Raw genomic sequence first — 16,261 nt, forward strand, 5'->3', positions numbered from 1 at the left:
ATTTCTACAAACAGAAGTAGTATTTATTTGAAAATTTTTCAAATACTTTAGCTACCTGTGACATCATTTGTTCTTTAAACAGATTTTAATTCCCTTTGTTCTTGTGATGTGTGCTTTTGAAGCAGTTCAGTTGACCACCCAGTTATCATCAAAAAGGTAAGGTCGATGTTTAAGATGCATTGGATTTGTGTATTCTTAAGAAGAGTCGCATTTGAGGATATTTCATGTGATTGTTACTAAGACACTAACATAGATTATGTGCTACAAAATGAGAGAGATGTTACATCTTTTAAATAAGAGTTTAGTTTTCATTTGAGGAAAATGGTTGATTAGAATCCTAGCAGACAGATTTCTTTCTCAGTAATAAAAATATAACAGTGTATTATTTTGGTTAGTGAAGAAGCTTCCTAGAAAACAGTAAAACATAAATATTCAATTATTTTGTTGATGACTTGTTTGTTTTAGATATAATTGTGCCTGCAAAAAAAAACAAGGTATATCATTCTGTTTTGGGCTACTTCTTAAATTGAATTATACAAATATAATAATACTAAAATTATATCATTTTAATTAGCTTAAAATTATTCTAAATACCAATAATTTACAGTTTCTCAATTTTGGTTTCTACACATTTGACAATTGGGATGGGAAGTATTCTTTCTGAGTTTGAGGAATTTCTGGAGCAATTCCAAATTTAGCAATGAAGACTCAAAGAGAAGCTGTCAACTTACTATTTGCTTTTTTAAACCAATAAAATTGCCTTATCAGCCCAAGGCTGATCACCCTCTCTGAAAAACACATGAAATAAATCTGAAGCTTCTCAGCAGCTTTGTTATTCTTGAATCAAATTGGCATATTCCATGCTGAAAGAAATAACTGATATTAGCATAAATTTGCATGTTCTTCTTGATGAGTTTAAACTACAACTCAGTTTAACATATTATGCATATGCCATTATTTTAAAAAGGGATTTCTTCCACTGTTTAAAAATAGTAGAAATCTCATTTCTAGTTTGATTTGGTATAGTTTTGCAGGATATTTATATGACTTTAACATTGAAAGCAGTTACACTTTGTCAATAGCACATACTAGGTGCAATGGAAAACTGGTAAATACATGTACTCTCTTACATCTCTGGTAGTGAATGCCTTTATTTAGAAGGGATTTTAATTAAGGTTTAAATAAGAACTGGGAACATGTGGAGTGAGAAAAGTAGAAGGCTCATCAAAATGTATGTGTGTGCGTGTGTGTGTGTGTGTGTGTGTGTGTGTGTGTGTGTGTGTGTAGTAATTGAATCCTGAGACTAGAACAATGGAAAATTAAACACAAAGGGAGAGAAGTCAAGCAAAGGTAACAAAGTTAAGACTTTAGCAAAGTCTTCTCTTCACCTCTAAACCTTTACATTTCTTCTTCAAAGTCACCCTTACCCCTCAAATATAATATGTCACACCTTGAATCCAGTAATTCCTTTTTTTTGTACTGATAGTGAATGCATTTTTCTACCAGCTCTTCATCCTGTTTTCTTTCTTTAATCCATTACATAGCCTGTGTCCATCTGTCCTTCATTGCCATGTCCACTTGCTGATTATCACTGACATCATCACTGACACCATGTTTTATATTATCCTAATCTGCTATATTGTTAGATCTGTAATGCCAAGGACATGTTGCTTGTTAGATCTGTGATGCCAAGGACAAGTTCAGTGTAGCCAGTGAGGTGATTCTGCTTTTCTTTCAGCTCATCTCTGGAGTAGTGTTGAACAAAGGTTAAGGAGAAAAACTGTGTGTTAGCATTATTTTGTTTTACATGACTTAACAATGATTTTCTTCTAAATATCAGTTTCCCAAATTAGGTAGCAGTCTTGATAACTGACTTTGTCACCAAAGATTTGTGTATTTTGAGTAGAGTCCACTAAATGGAAGTATCTGAACATGAAGGTTATGATGGATCCATTAGGAATGCTTTTGGCTCTAAGTAATGAAAATCTAAGAGTAGCTGAGAGGTAGGGATTTATGTGTCTCACATATCATGGGGATAGGCCGTCCCTTAGCAATCCTGCCTTTCTATCTGCCACTCTCAAGGGGTTGGTTTTTCTCCTCATACCTCTGTGAATTACATCTGCCATAGGCAGAAGGGGAAGGGAGAAAGGTCTGTGTTAGCAGAGTCTCCCTTACCATCAGGGAGGCAGGGTCTTTCTCAAACACTCCATCCAACAGATTTGGATGATATGTCTCAAAGGCCAGAACTCTATGTAGCACACATTCATTCTAAATTAGAAGGTGGTTAGGGAAAAAGAAGGGGGTGAAAAGGAGTTGAGGGTGGGAAGCAGCCAGTCAGAGCCTCTATCACGGATGGGGAAGATATTTGAGGTCTAATCCATTTTACAGTATGAGGTAATAGGCCCTTTGAAGACCTTTGTTACCTTCAGAATACAAGGTGTACGAGTATCAGAAGGCAGTTGAGAAGACAAATCTTAGAATTATGGAAGTATTCAATAACCAACCAAATAATGAGATCTAAAAGGAATAATTTTTCAGTTCTAGGTTTGATTCACCTATACAAGAGAGTCATGGTAAAATGGTAGTGTTTGGGGGGAAAAACCTGGGGCAGTCAGTAAAGTGATTTAGCAGCCCAAAGGCTTGTTTTTTGTGCCCTATGTGAATTGAAATGACTGAGATGTTTTTATACATCATTTGGATATATCATTTTGCTTTATTGGATGTTTTTACCTTCAGATGTTATGCTCTCAGATTTAAGAATCCAAATTAGAATCAGAATTAAAATAATAGCAAATAACTTTTATTGAAAGAGTATTTTCCAGGAGAAACTCTTAGTAAGTCCACTCATTTTTTTTTTAATTTTAAATAAAGTGAAACTGAACTATTTTCAACTATTTTCATTTAGTTTTTTTAATTTATTGAAATTATTTTTATTGGGGCCAATTATTTTTTAAACTTTAACAAAGAAATTTTGTTCACCTTCCTGGCTTTTAAAAACAATCTGTCTTAAGATCTGTGACTTTAGCTCCGGCTAGTGTATGTTTTTCTTTTATGGTTATTACGTCTGCCAGGTCTAATTTATGTAAGTCAGATATTATAGACCTGGTTTTTGTCAAGGTTTCTTCTTCACATTATGATTTTGTCAGTTATGGATTTTACTCTATGGTTCTAGCTTTTTATGGTGTAATTTGGTGGTCTTTCTACCAAGTCTGTTTTTTCTTAGATCAAATTTTTTGAGAATCCTATACCAAAAAGAGGTTCTTAAGTCATCTTGTGTCTAAAAGGGATGTCATTAGCCAGCTTCAATGCTGACTCTTTCTATTCAGTCTGCACATATGTTTCAAGTTCTATTATATGCCAGGAACTGTTCTAGCCACTGGTGATACACTGGTGAACAGAGCTTACCATCTTTCTTGGGGAGACAGATAAATAAAATGCCTGCTATAACAATAAAATGTCAGGCAGAGTTAAATGTTAAGAAGAAAAATAGATTGATTAGGGGCGGCTTCTCTGAAATGTTTAAGCAGAAACTGAATAAACACAGAATGAACCATGAAACTGCCTGAGTAAAGAACATTGCAGGTAGAGGAATGTACAAAAGGCCTAGGTTGGACGTGTGCACAGTGTACTTGAGAAACAACCTTTAGTGGAGTGTGCTAGTGGAAGAATTGTAGGAAGTAAATGGTGGAGAGGCAAGCATGGGTTGGATAATGAGGAACCATTGGCTATAATTAGAACTTAAGAATTTTCCCTAGTTATGGCTAAAAACCATTGGAAGTTTTCAGAGATCTCATTGTCTGTTCTATGGACAACACCTTTAAGAGTACAAGAGTGAAAGCAGGGAACTCAGTTAAGAGACCATTGCAGGGAAGCAGTCATGGTGGGTTGGTAGAGAAAATAGAGGTAGTTTTCACTATCAATTGGATAAAAACCTGTAGCATGTATTTATACGATTCAAAGAATATTCCCTGGGTAAACCTAGAAGACCTAGGTGCTCAAAACAGCCGAGAGATAAAATGATGTCCTAAAACTAACGTGCCTTTAATGGAAATTGTATCCAGAACAAGGAGAGTGATCGCCCCATTCTGCTTTCATGGTGATTTGATCACCATGAATATTGAAGAGGGTGTTTGATTTATACTTCTTGTTTGAGCGATTTATGAATAAACAAGGGAAACAAGCGACACATTCAAAGGAAAGGCATGCATGTGCTGAAGGCTCCTGAGCGTCAGCAGCACCCACAGGGAGAGTGAGCCTGATGCTGAGGAGCTGACTCAGGCCAGACGCCACACGTCAACAGTCTGCCTGCTCACTACCTGGGTCATCTCGGACGCTTCACTTCTCATTTCCCCAGTTTCCATAGAATGGTTAGAAATATGACTGTTGATCTGGGAAAGGCGTTTTCCTTCTTGTTAAGGCATAATTCACACATCATACTCTCTCATAAGTTTTTCTTTCCCGGCTGTGCCCTTCCCCCCAAATTCCTAAGTTAGATAACTCATATGGAAATAAAATTATCTCTTACTTTACCATTTTACTCCTTATTGTGGGCTAAATTGCGTCTGCTCCTTCACCTTCCCCCCATTCATTTGTTGAATGTGACTGTATTTTGATATAGTGCTTTAAAGAGACAATTAGCATAAAATGAGGTCATATGGGTGGACCTAGCCCAGTGTAACTGGTGTCCATATAAGAAGAAGAGACTAGGACACAGACACACAGGCAGAGAGAAGATGACCATCTTCAGGCCAAGGAAAGATACATTGGAATGAAACCAACCCTGTTGACACCTTAATCTTAGCTTCCAGAACCTTGAGGAAGCAAACTTCTGTTACTAAAGCTACCCAGTCTGTAGTAGTCTGTTGTGGCAACTCTAACTAGTGAACACCTACCCCATGAGGCAGAGAGTGGATCTTTCCTTGGATCTTTAATTTTATTTAAAGCTTATGTTAGTAAGAGTGAGAAAGAAACCAGTACTTTAGACATTTACCATCCATCTATACTTACTGTAGCAGGTTCTTTTTTTTTTTTTTTTTTTTAAATTTATTTATTTGTTTGTTTGTTCGTTCGTTTTGTTTATACATGCACTGGGTACAGTCAGAAGCGCGGGAGGGTGAGAGAATTCACCAGAGCCAGAGCGGGGAGCAGAGCAGGCAGAAGGACCGAAGCACACTGCTGAGGGGAGCAGCGGGCGGCAGGAGAGGTCTGCGCGCCATGTGGGACCCTCCTTCGGTGGCCGGGGAGCAGCCGGGGATTGAACCGGCGCCGCGGAGGTCGCCGGCAGCTTTGCAACCCAGCGCTCAACCGCTGCGCCACCGGGGAGGCCCAGCAGGTTCTTTATGTACATTGCCTGACCTGATTTTCCCAATAATACAATGAAGCAGGTATTGTTATGCCCATTTGTAGATAAGGAAACTGATGCTGGGAAGACAGTAAATAACTTAGTCAGATGTGTCATACATCATCCATGTTTTACAGTAAAATTTTTTTTTTTTTTAGAAAAACAGCATTTAAAAATACCAAGCAAAACTTTAACAAATATAGTTTAAGGTCTGTCGCATTTAAATTGTGTTTATTCTTTTTCTTCTATTCCAGAATAACTGGATCCATAGGGTAGAAGTTTTGTTTCACTCATGATTCAAAGAAGGAAAGCACTGTTGGAGCTGTCTAAAATTGGGGTAGAATCTGTTACTGGAACCATTAAGCTAGTGCTAGACAAAGCCTTCATTGTAATTGTTACTTTAGGAATCCATGCTTTCAGTAGAACCATTGTATTCTCGACAAACTCTTAATTTGATTAACCATTTTATTGTATTTATCTTTTATCACATTTGTTTTGAATGATCATACTTCACTAAGGATCAATCTGACTTGTAGTATCTATCTACATATGTGAGATACTTATTGAGTTACCTTTCTATGTATCAGTCCTATAATCAGGCTAACAATTATTTTTTAAAGTCGTGAACCTTGACTGAAACCTTATATAAAACTTAAATTGGGCCAAAGATTTAAACTTTCAGAAAAAAATTAGAAGAAAATCTTTGGGATTTGAGCTAGGAAAAGAATTAGAATTAGACACCTAGAAGGAAAAATTGGTAAGTTGCACTTCATCAAAACTAAAAACTTTTGCTCTTCAAGAAAACAGTTTAGAGAATGAAAAGAAAAATAACATACTAAGAAAATATTAGGGCCTCCCTGGTGGCTCAGCGGTTGAGCGCTGGGTTGTGAAGCTGCCCGCAGCCTCTGCAGCGCCGATTCGATCCCCGGCCACCGGGTGAGGGTCCCACATGGCACGCAGACCTCTTCTGCCGCCCGCTGCTCCCCTCAGCAGTGTACTTCATCAGTCTGCCTGCTCTGTTCCCTGCTCTGGCTCTGGTGAATTCTCTCACCCTCCCGCACTTCTGACTGTACCCAGTGCTTGTATAAATAAATGTTAAAAAAAAAAAAAGAAAGAAAAGAAAATATTTACTAAACACGTATCTAACAAAGAACTACTCTCTAGGATATATAGAGAAGTCTTAAAATTCAACAGTAAAAATAAAACAATTTGATTAGGAAATAAGCAGAAGATCTGAAGAGGATTTGCAGATGACAAAGAAGTGGATGGAAAGATTTTCTGCATTATTGGCCATTGAGGAAATGCATAATAAAACCACAGATTATCTTTATATGACTATCAGAATAGCTAAAGTAAATGTAATTACTAGGTAGCTGGTGATAAGCTTTGTAATATATCACCATTGGGGGAAACTGGTCAAAGGGCACAAGGGAATGTCTCTATATTATAATTTCTTGCAATTGCATGTGAATCTATAATTATCTTAAAATAAAAATTGCAATAAAAAAATTTAATTCATGTTCCTTTTATACCACTAAAATAAATATTCAACATGTTGAATAACATTTCTGCAGTTTAGTCCATCACAGTAAGCTTTTGTCATAAGTAGTATATTTAGAAGCAAAAATACTGACAGAATAGTTATTTGATTATTCTCATTTTGATTTCAATGTGCTTTAGAAATGTACCTATTGTATAATATTTAATTTTTCTTTTTTTTTTCCCAGTCTTTTTCTCATGGTTCTCGTCATATCAGACATTATGGCTTTGGTAAGATGTTAATGGATATTAAATATAAATATGATGGAGAAACTCAGTGCTGAATTAATTTAATCAGAAATATGAATTATTTCTATACATGATATCTTTAGATTGTAATCTAAAAGTGCTGGCCTAATTTAAACATATCTATTATTTTTTTTTTTTTTTTTTTTTTTTTTTAAATATTAAATTTTATTTTTATATTCCCCCATACAATTGCAAACGCCCCATTCTGACCCCAATCCTTCCCCTCCCGCCCCCACCCCCCAAAAAGTGTCTCTGGTTCATAGTTTTTTTGTTGATTTTGATTTTCACTTTCTTATATTCATTTTCCTGGTCCCTTATTTAAGTTTTCTAGATTCCTGCTATGAGTGAGACCATCCGGTATTTTTCTTTTTCTTTTTGGCTTATTTCACTGAGCATGATCCCTTCCAGTGCCATCCATGTTGCTGCAAATTGCATGTGTTTATCTTTTTTGAATGCTGAGTAATATTCCATGGTATATATGTACCACATCTTCTTGATCCAGTCATCTATTTTTGGGCATTTGGGTTGTTTCCAAAGCTTAGCTATTGTAAACAGTGCTGCTATAAACATAGGAGTGCAGGTGCTCTTTGGAATTGATGTTTCTGTGTCCTTTGGGTAAATACCTAGGAGTGGAATTGCTGGATCATATGGAAGCTCTATGTTTAGTAGGTCCAGAAATCTCCACACAGCTCTCCATAGTGGTTGGACCAGTTTGCACTCCCACCAACAGTGCACAAGAGTTCCTTTTTCTCCACATCCTCGCCAACATTTGTTGTTGCTAGTTTTTTTAATATGTGCCATTCTCACTGGTGTGAGATGGTATCTCATGGTAGTTTTGATTTGCATTTCCCTGATTACAAGTGATGTTGAACATTTTTTCATATGTCTGTTGGCCATTTTCATTTCCTCTTCAGAGAAGTTTCTTTTTAGCTCTTCTGCCCATTTTTTGACTGGATTATTTTCTTTGTTGTTGCTGAGTCTCATCAGCTCTTTGCAGATTTTTGTGATCAGTCCTTTATCATTAGTGTTGGGTGCAAAAATGTTCTCCCAGTTGGTGGGGTTTCTCTTTGTTTTTGTTATTGTCTCTTTTGCTGTGCAGAAGCTCTTTAATTTGATGTAGTCCCAGCTGTTTATCTTTCTCTTCACTATCACTGCTTTGGGTGATGTGTCTGTAAAGATGTCTTTGATGTGCAAATCCCGTAGTGTTTCGCCTATATTTCCTTCTATGTATTTTATGGTTTCAGTTCTTATGTCTAGTTCTTTAATCCATTTTGAGTTGATTTTTGTGTATGGTGTGAGGTAGTGGTCAAGCTTCATTCTTTTGCATGTAGCGACCCAGTTTTCCCAGCACCATTTATTGAACAAACTTTCTTTGCTCCAATGCATAGTCTTTGCTCCTTTGTCAAAGATTAGTTGACCATAAATCTGTGGGTTTATTTCTGGATTTTCTATTCGATTCCATTGGTCTGTATGTCTGTTCTTGTTCCAATACCATGCAGTTTTGATGATTATGGCTTTGTAGTATAGTTTGAAGTCTGGGAGTGTGATGCCTCCATTTCCTTCTTTTTTTTTCAGTAGAGCTTTGGCTATTCGGGGTTTTTGGTGATTCCATATGAATTTCATCAATAATTGTTCTATTTCTTTGAAGAATGCCATTGAGATTTTGATTGGAATAGCATTGAATCTGTATATTGCTTTTGGTAGGATGGCCATTTTAATAATGTTTATTCTTCCAATCCATGAGCAGGGGATGTCTTTCCATTTCTTTGTGTCTTCTTCTATTTCTTTTAACAGTGTTTTATAGTTTTCTTTGTATAGGTCCTTTACCTCTTTTGTTAGATTTATTCCCAAATATTTGATTTTTTTTGTTTCGATAATAAAAGGGGTGGTTTTTTTGATTTCTTCTTCTTCAGATTTATTGTTTGTGTATAGGAAGGCTACTGACTTTTGCGTGTTGATTTTGTATCCTGCCACTTTACTGAATTGATTGATGAGTTGAATTAGTTTTTCTGTGGAGATTTTGGGGTTCTCTATGTATATTATCATATCATCTGCAAATAGTGATAGTTTGACTTCTTCTTTTCCTATTTGGATTCCTTGGATGTCTTTCTCTTGTCTTATTGCTCTGGCTAGGACTTCCAGTATTATATTGAAAAGCAGTGGTGAGAGTGGACATCCTTGTCTTGTTCCAGATCTTAATGGAATTGCTTTCAGCTTTTCACCATTGAGAATGATACTGGCTGTTGGCTTGTCATAGATGGCCTTTATGATGTTGAGGTATGTTCCTTGTATCCCAAGAATTTCAAGGGCTTTTATCATGAATGGGTGTTGCACTTTGTCGAAAGCTTTCTCAGCATCTATTGATATTATCATATGGTTTTTATATTTCTTTTTGTTGATGTGTTGGATAACGTTGATTGATTTTCGGATGTTAAACCATCCTTGTGCCCCTGGAATGAATCCAACTTGGTCGTGGTGAATTATCTTATGGATACATTGTTGGATTCTGATAGCTAAAATTTTATTGAGGATTTTTGCATCAGTGTTCATTAGGGAGATTGGCCTATAGTTTTCCTTTTTTGTGTTGTCCTTATTCGGTTTTGGTATTAGTGTAATATTGGCTTCATAGAACGTGTTTGGTATTGTCCCTTCCTTCTCAATTTTTTGGAAGAGTTTGTGAAGGATAGGCACTAATTCGTCTCTGAATGTTTGGTAGAATTCATTTGTAAATCCATCAGGTCCTGGGCTTTTGTTTTTGGGGAGGTTTTTAATTACCATTTCAATTTCGCTGCTTGTAATTGGTCTGTTTAGGTGTTCTATTTCTTCTTTATCTAGCTTTGGGTGATTGTAGAGTTGTAGGAATTTGTCCATCTCCTCTAGATTGTTGAACTTGTTTCCATATAACTGTTCATAGTAGTTACTGATTATTCTTTTGATTTCTGCTGTGTCCGTTGTGATTTCTCCTCTTTCATTTATGATTCTGTGTATTTGTGCTTTCTCCCTTTTTTCCTTTGTGAGCCTGGCTAGGGGTTTGTCTATTTTATTTATTTTTTCAAAGAACCAGCTCTTGGTTTCATTGATCTTTTGGATTGTTTTTTTAGTTTCAATTTCATTTATTTCTGCTTTGGTTTTTATTATTTCTTTTCTTCTACTGGTTCTGGGTTTTTTTTGTTGTTCTTTTTCTAGATCTTTGAGCTTCGAGATTAGGTTGTTTCTTTGAGTTCTTTCTTGTTTTTTGATGTGAGCTTCTATTGCTATATATTTTCCTCTTATTACTGCTTTTGCTGCATCCCATACATTTAGGATATTGGTGTCCTCCTTGTCATTCAATTCAAAGAATTTTTTAATTTCTTCTTTGATCTCCTCGTTAGTCCAGTGGTCTTCCAGTAGTGTGGCTTTTAATCTCCATGAGGTAGGATAGTTCCTTGCCTTCTTTTTATGATTTATTTCTAGTTTGATGCCTTCGTGGTCAGAAAAGATGGTTGGTATGATTTCAATCTTGGTGTATCTGTTGATGTTTGTCTTGTGCCCCAGTATGTGATCGATCCTGGAGAATGATCCGTGTGCGCTTGAGAAAAATGTATACTCCGTTTTTTTTGGGTTTAGTGTTCTATAGATGTCTGTTAAGCCCAAATGCTCTAGGTCCTTATTTAGAGCTTTAGTTTCTTTACTTATTTTTTGTCTTGTTGATCTATCCATTGTTGATAGTGGTGTGTTGAAGTCTCCCACTACATATGTGTTTTCTCTGATGTCTGTTTTCAGAGAGGACAACAGTTGTCTGATATATTTTGGTGCTCTTTCGTTTGGTGAGTATATGTTAATGAGTGTTATTTCTTCTTGAAGTATTGTCCCCTTAATCATAATGTAGTGACCATTGGGGTCTCTTTTTATTTTTTTGAGTTTGAAGTCTGTTTTATCTGATATAAGTATAGCTGTTCCTGCTTTCTTTTTTGGCCCATTTGCTTGTAGGATTGTTTTCCATCCTTTGACTTTGAGCCTATTTTTATCTTTTGTAGCTAAATGTGTTTCCTGGAGACAGCAAAAGGTTGGGTTTTGTTCCTTAATCCAGGCTGCAACTCTGTGTCTTTTTATTGAAGAGTTTAGTCCATTTACATTTAGAGTTAATATTGATATGTTAGCATCTGTATTTGCCATTATGTTTGTCTTTCCTTTGATTTTATTTATTTATTCTTTTAATAACTTTTTTTTTTTTTGGTCTTCTTTTGTTGTTATTCGTCCCTCTGAGGTTCTGGCTTTAGGATTCCTTGTAGTATTTTTTGGAGTGGGGGTTTAGTCGCAATGAAATTCCGGAGTTTCTCTTTGTCTGGGAAGGTCCATATTCTTTCTTCATGGAGGAAAGAGAGCTTTGCGGGATAGAGTATTCTTGGTTGGCATCTGTTTTCTTGGAGTCTGTTGACTATGTCCCTCCACTCTCTCCTTGCCCGTAGTGTTTCTTCAGAGAAGTCTGATGTCAGCCTGATTGGTTTTCCTTTGAATGTTATCTGTTTCTTCCCTCTTGTCAGCTTCATTATTTTTTCCTTGTCCTGGATTCTTGGGAGCTTTACTATTATGTGTCTTGCTGTGTTTTTCCTTTCGTCGTGGAAGTTTGGTGTTCTTCTTGCTTCTTGTATATCAATTTTCAGCTCCTTCTTCTCATTTGGGAAGTTCTCTTCAATTATATCCATGAATATTTTCTCTGTTCCTACATCTCTCTCCTCTCCTTCTGGAATTCCTATAACTCTTATATTTCCTTTCCTCATGGAGTCAGATAGTTCCCGAAGTCTTTCTTCATTCTTTTTCCTTCGTACTTCTCTTTCCTTTTCTGTTTTGGTTCTTTTTATTTCTGTGTCTTCAAGATTACTTATTCGTTCTTCCATTTCATCTATTCTGCTTTCATTGCTTTTCCCAGAGTTCTTTAGTTCCTCCATTAATTCTTTGATCTCCTGCATTTCTCTTACTTCCCTCTTTAGGGACTCAATTTCCTTCTTCTGATCTATCACTTTTTTAATCATGGCAATTTTAAATTCTCTTTCTGGAAGGCTCAGAAGTTCTTCCAAGTTGCTGTCGTTGCAATCTGGGGAGTGGTTTTCTTTTTGTGGTGTGCTTCTTTCCTGAGGAGTTTTTAGGTTGCGTGTGGTTCTTCTACTCCCTACTGTCTGTTTTCTAATTTGTCGTATGCGTTGGGACACTGTGTTGCTCGGACTGACTGACATCTTGGGTGAACTTCTCCGCTCCCCTCTGGCTCTTCCAGGAGCCATCTCTGTCTTCTGGGGGAGCTTTCTGCTGGTTTTAGGCAGTTTTTACTGAAGAAATGTCCCTGTTCTCAAATGGCGAAGCGGGATGCAGTCCCTGCGCCTCCGGTTTCAGGCACACTCTTCTGCGCACCCGGTCTGCCCCGGACGTGGGTGCCTGCTCCCTCTGTGGGCTCAGACTGCTGGTCGGAAGGGGCCTGGTGTGGAATAACTTCCCGGCTGGCCACTGGGTCCTCCAGAAACCTTCTGCCCTTTTCAAGCAGACTTAAGAGATGTCCTGTTTTATAGGGTGTTAGTGACTTTTTTTTTCCTGGTCGCTAGGTGGCGCCAGAGATCTCTCCTATTGTCCTTGGGGGGCTGTTTTTCGCCTCCCCCCACCCCGTGGGACAGAGAACAGAGCGGGAATGGTAGGGTACACCTCAACAGCTTTGGGGTGCTGTGTCTGCCTTGTGCCCCACCGTCGTGGAGAACCCACGCCCCGAATTTTCGTGCCGCGGGTCTCAGTTCAAAGCCCACAGGTCCAGGACGCGGGCTGTAGCCCAGTTCAGTGGCGCGGGAATGGCGCCTTTTGCACCCGGCTCCCGTGCCTGGGCGCCTGGTTCCTGCTTACTCAGGGAGGGACCTTCACCTCAGTGAGGACCTCCGTGCGTCTCCCCGCAAGCCTAGGTCGTCTCCCCGCAAGCCTAGGTCGCAGGCGCGGGGACCTGGGCAGCCGCGATCCCGGTCTGCACTTGCTTTTCAAGTGCGCCAGGCGCGCCGCGTTTCCCGCGCAGGCTTACCGGCAGCCCGGGCTGTGTGCGCGTCTCCCGGGGTCTTTGTTCTTCTCTAATGGCGCCCGGAGCCGTTCGCTCACCGCCGCGGCGGATCCTGCAGGGTTCGCCTCAGCTCCCGTTCACGGGGTGTGGTGGCTGCAATAGTTCCTTTCCGCTCACAGTCCCGCTTGCTGCGTCGTTTGTTCTTGTTGGTTGTTTTGGTTTGTTGTTTCCTCCTCTCTGCGGGTCGGAGAGTGCCGCCTCTGTGGGCGGGGGAGGGGAGCAGGGTTCTGCGCTTCCCTCCCTTCTGGTCCTCTTTTATGGCCACTTTCTTCTTCGGGCAGTTCGCTGGCGTCACCCGTTTATCTTCCGTGTCCCAGTTCTCACTGGGACCTGCCGCTTTTCCTCCCTATTCACTTTTTTTAATGGGAGATCTTACTCGCAGCGTCTCCTCGCCGCCATGTTGCTCCGCCCCCCTCGTAAAAATTTCTATTATTTTTTTTTTTTTTTTTTATAAGACTTACACAGTAAGAATGCTCTTATTAAAGTAACCTGATTTATACGTCTGTCATTTTATACTGAGTCCTCCATGACGCATTGTGTCTGAAATGAACCATCCATAGGAAATTGACCGCAGAAGCTAACCTTAGATAATTCATCATTTTGCTTTGTGAAATGTTGACTTTCAGCCCTATAATCACATTGAAAAATAAGGGGGGAAAAGGAAGGAAGAATGAAGGAATGAGGAAATAGAGCTTTTCGAATCAAGACAATAGCTGTCATTTTAAATGAGTTCTGAGTGAGGTGCATGTCGGTTGGCCCCTTGTATGTAGTGTTTTAACAAAAAGGACCTGCCAAGTTCAGAATTACCTTCAGATTTGATAATTCTTTAGATGGATTCATAGAACACACACAGCTGTTATGTTCGCAGTTACGGTTTATGACAAGGAAAGGACACAGATTAAAGTCAGCCGAGAAGAGGCAGAGGGCAGAGTCAGGGGGGTCCCAGAGCAGAGCCTCCACGTGTCTTTTCAGGACAGCGTGACCCTCACCAAGCTGAGGTAACAGTCTGCCTGGAGGCTGTGCCGGCCAGGCTCATGGGGCAGTGGTGTCCAGACTCGTCCCAGGGGATTCCCATGCTGACCTTTCATCTCCAAATCTTCTAGAGGTGGAAATGACTCCACGGTACCCAAAGCCTCCTACGTAAATCTCTTCATTGGACTGTCTGGTGGCTGAGATCCCACAAGCAAAACACTTGACTGGGCATGACATTCCCAGGGTCTAGAAATCCGCACTCAGGAGTGAAGGCAAAGGCCAGACTTCCCTAGGGGCAGGCTTGGTGCTTCGCTCCATAACATCCTATGCCAGAAGTGGCCAGAGACCCCACTTAGGGTAACTTCCTAAGTCACATTCCTGGTCACTTGATTTAGATGAGAGCATTTTGCTTTGTTAATTGGTTATCCTAGCTACTGTTCTAGTGAAGTTGATCACACAGAATATTAGAACAAATCAGCTTTGAGTTTTGCTTACAAATTGACAAAAAAGATGAACATTACATTAGTGGAAAGAATTTAAATTATCTGATTCCTTTTCCTTGTGAAGCCATTGCAGCTTGTTTCTGCTCTCTTGACAGGCCTTTCCTCTCACCTCTCTCTCCTTGTTTCTCTACACCAGCCTCACTTTGGACCTGCCAAGCTCTACCTGGGCTGTTGATGTTTATATAAGTCATTGTCTGTCACAAACTTATTTCTCCTTCCATCTCTCCAAGCTCCTGATAATTTGAATTATTCACCAGATTATACACCTCCTGAGAGAGTTTCTCTCCCAGACCTAACACCTATAGGCAGTCAGTGAATATTTGTTGATGAATGGGTGATGTGGCTCTTTTTCACTGGGGCTTTTGGTATTATTTAATGTCTTTTATTAAAGTTGGCTGGTTTTTTTTTTTTTTAAGTCCAATGTATTTTATTATTTTTCTCTTATTGAGGTAAAATTAATTTACAACATGGTGTACGCTTGTCGTGGGTGTACAGACAGTGCGTCAGGTCAGCAACTGTATATATATGTCACCTCCCATCACCAGCCCATCAACCCCCACTATCTATTCGCTACCCCGGTGGCTTTTTTGGCTTAAGAATTCGAGTTATTCACAAATTTCACTTTTGTGTTCATCTCATTGAATAGTGATGCTATTTCTGGCTTTTAGTATAAGCAGAAAATCTCAGAAAGAAGCATATTCTTATTGATTCCAGTCAGATCGTAGAGTCAGCTCCGAAGCACGTACTCCTGAAACAATGCTTTTTAGATGCTAAATAGTCTTTGTTTTTAATGAAACCTATTTTATTTTACAGCATTTTTTCTTCTTGGTCAAGGATTATGGAAGCTGGCTTGATATTGGAACAAGGTATAGTATATATTCACATAGAAATACTTAAGAGTACAGGGGAAAAAGTAACTTGATACCTTAGCATATATAAAGGTATCAATTTGATTCTTGAGGTAAGCATAGCAAGTGGCAATAATTTTAAGTCTCTGGAAGTGAGACACATTTCTGTAGTTCTTGGCAGTAACAAGAGTTTTCTTCTTAGAGGATGTGGGGATAGATATTAAGTTTGGAGAAAACTGCAGGATGGTGCAGGAGAAACTGCTTGAATTTGGATTTCAGGGCAGGTCACGCCAGTGTCTTGTCCTTTCTCAGTCTCTATTTGGAAAAATGAAGCTATTCAAGTTGCAGTGTGAATCTTATGTGGCGGCTGACATTTCATGGTGCCTCTTAGGATCTTTAAGATGGGAACATTTTGATGTGATACCTGTAATATTATGAATTATCGCAAAATCTGAACATGAAACCAGTTTCCTTTTTATTGTGATTTGAAAATCAATGCCAAAATTTGTTTAAATTCCTTCTCTTTGAGAGGAGAAAGCAAAGGTGATCCTTTTACCATTTTGTTTTCAAATGCATTGGGAGACAAGCTACATTTTTATAGGTTGACTGGCTTTGTTTAGTCACTGCGTAGTCAGATCTGCATGTCAGGGGCTGTGCAGGGCTGGGCAGCCACTCTAGTTCAGTCCCTTTCTCTGCGGCAGCTCAGGGCTTTTCCTGCGTCTTCCTCATGCATGTCGCTGCC

General features: G+C 38.9%; 1 protein-coding gene across 4 annotated transcripts in view; it reads left to right on the forward strand.

Annotated features, from left to right (window-relative positions):
- Positions 1-16,261, forward strand: part of PIGN (phosphatidylinositol glycan anchor biosynthesis class N) — a 93,441-nt gene that overhangs the window by 58,299 nt on the left and 18,881 nt on the right. For 2 of the 4 annotated variants that reach the window (XM_054694000.1, XM_054694001.1), the window contains exons 27-29: positions 83-156; positions 7,069-7,111; positions 15,485-15,537. In XM_054694000.1, coding sequence (XP_054549975.1) covers positions 83-156; positions 7,069-7,111; positions 15,485-15,537 — 170 coding nt within the window. The remainder of the gene's footprint in view (positions 1-82; positions 157-7,068; positions 7,112-15,484; positions 15,538-16,261) is intronic. The other 2 variants (XM_054693999.1, XM_054694002.1) reach the window with 1 other exon arrangement.

Source organism: Talpa occidentalis, unplaced genomic scaffold (assembly GCF_014898055.3).
Source record: "Talpa occidentalis isolate TD23 unplaced genomic scaffold, MPIMG_talOcc4v2.1 talOcc4.13, whole genome shotgun sequence".
Classification (NCBI taxonomy): domain Eukaryota; kingdom Metazoa; phylum Chordata; class Mammalia; order Eulipotyphla; family Talpidae; genus Talpa; species Talpa occidentalis.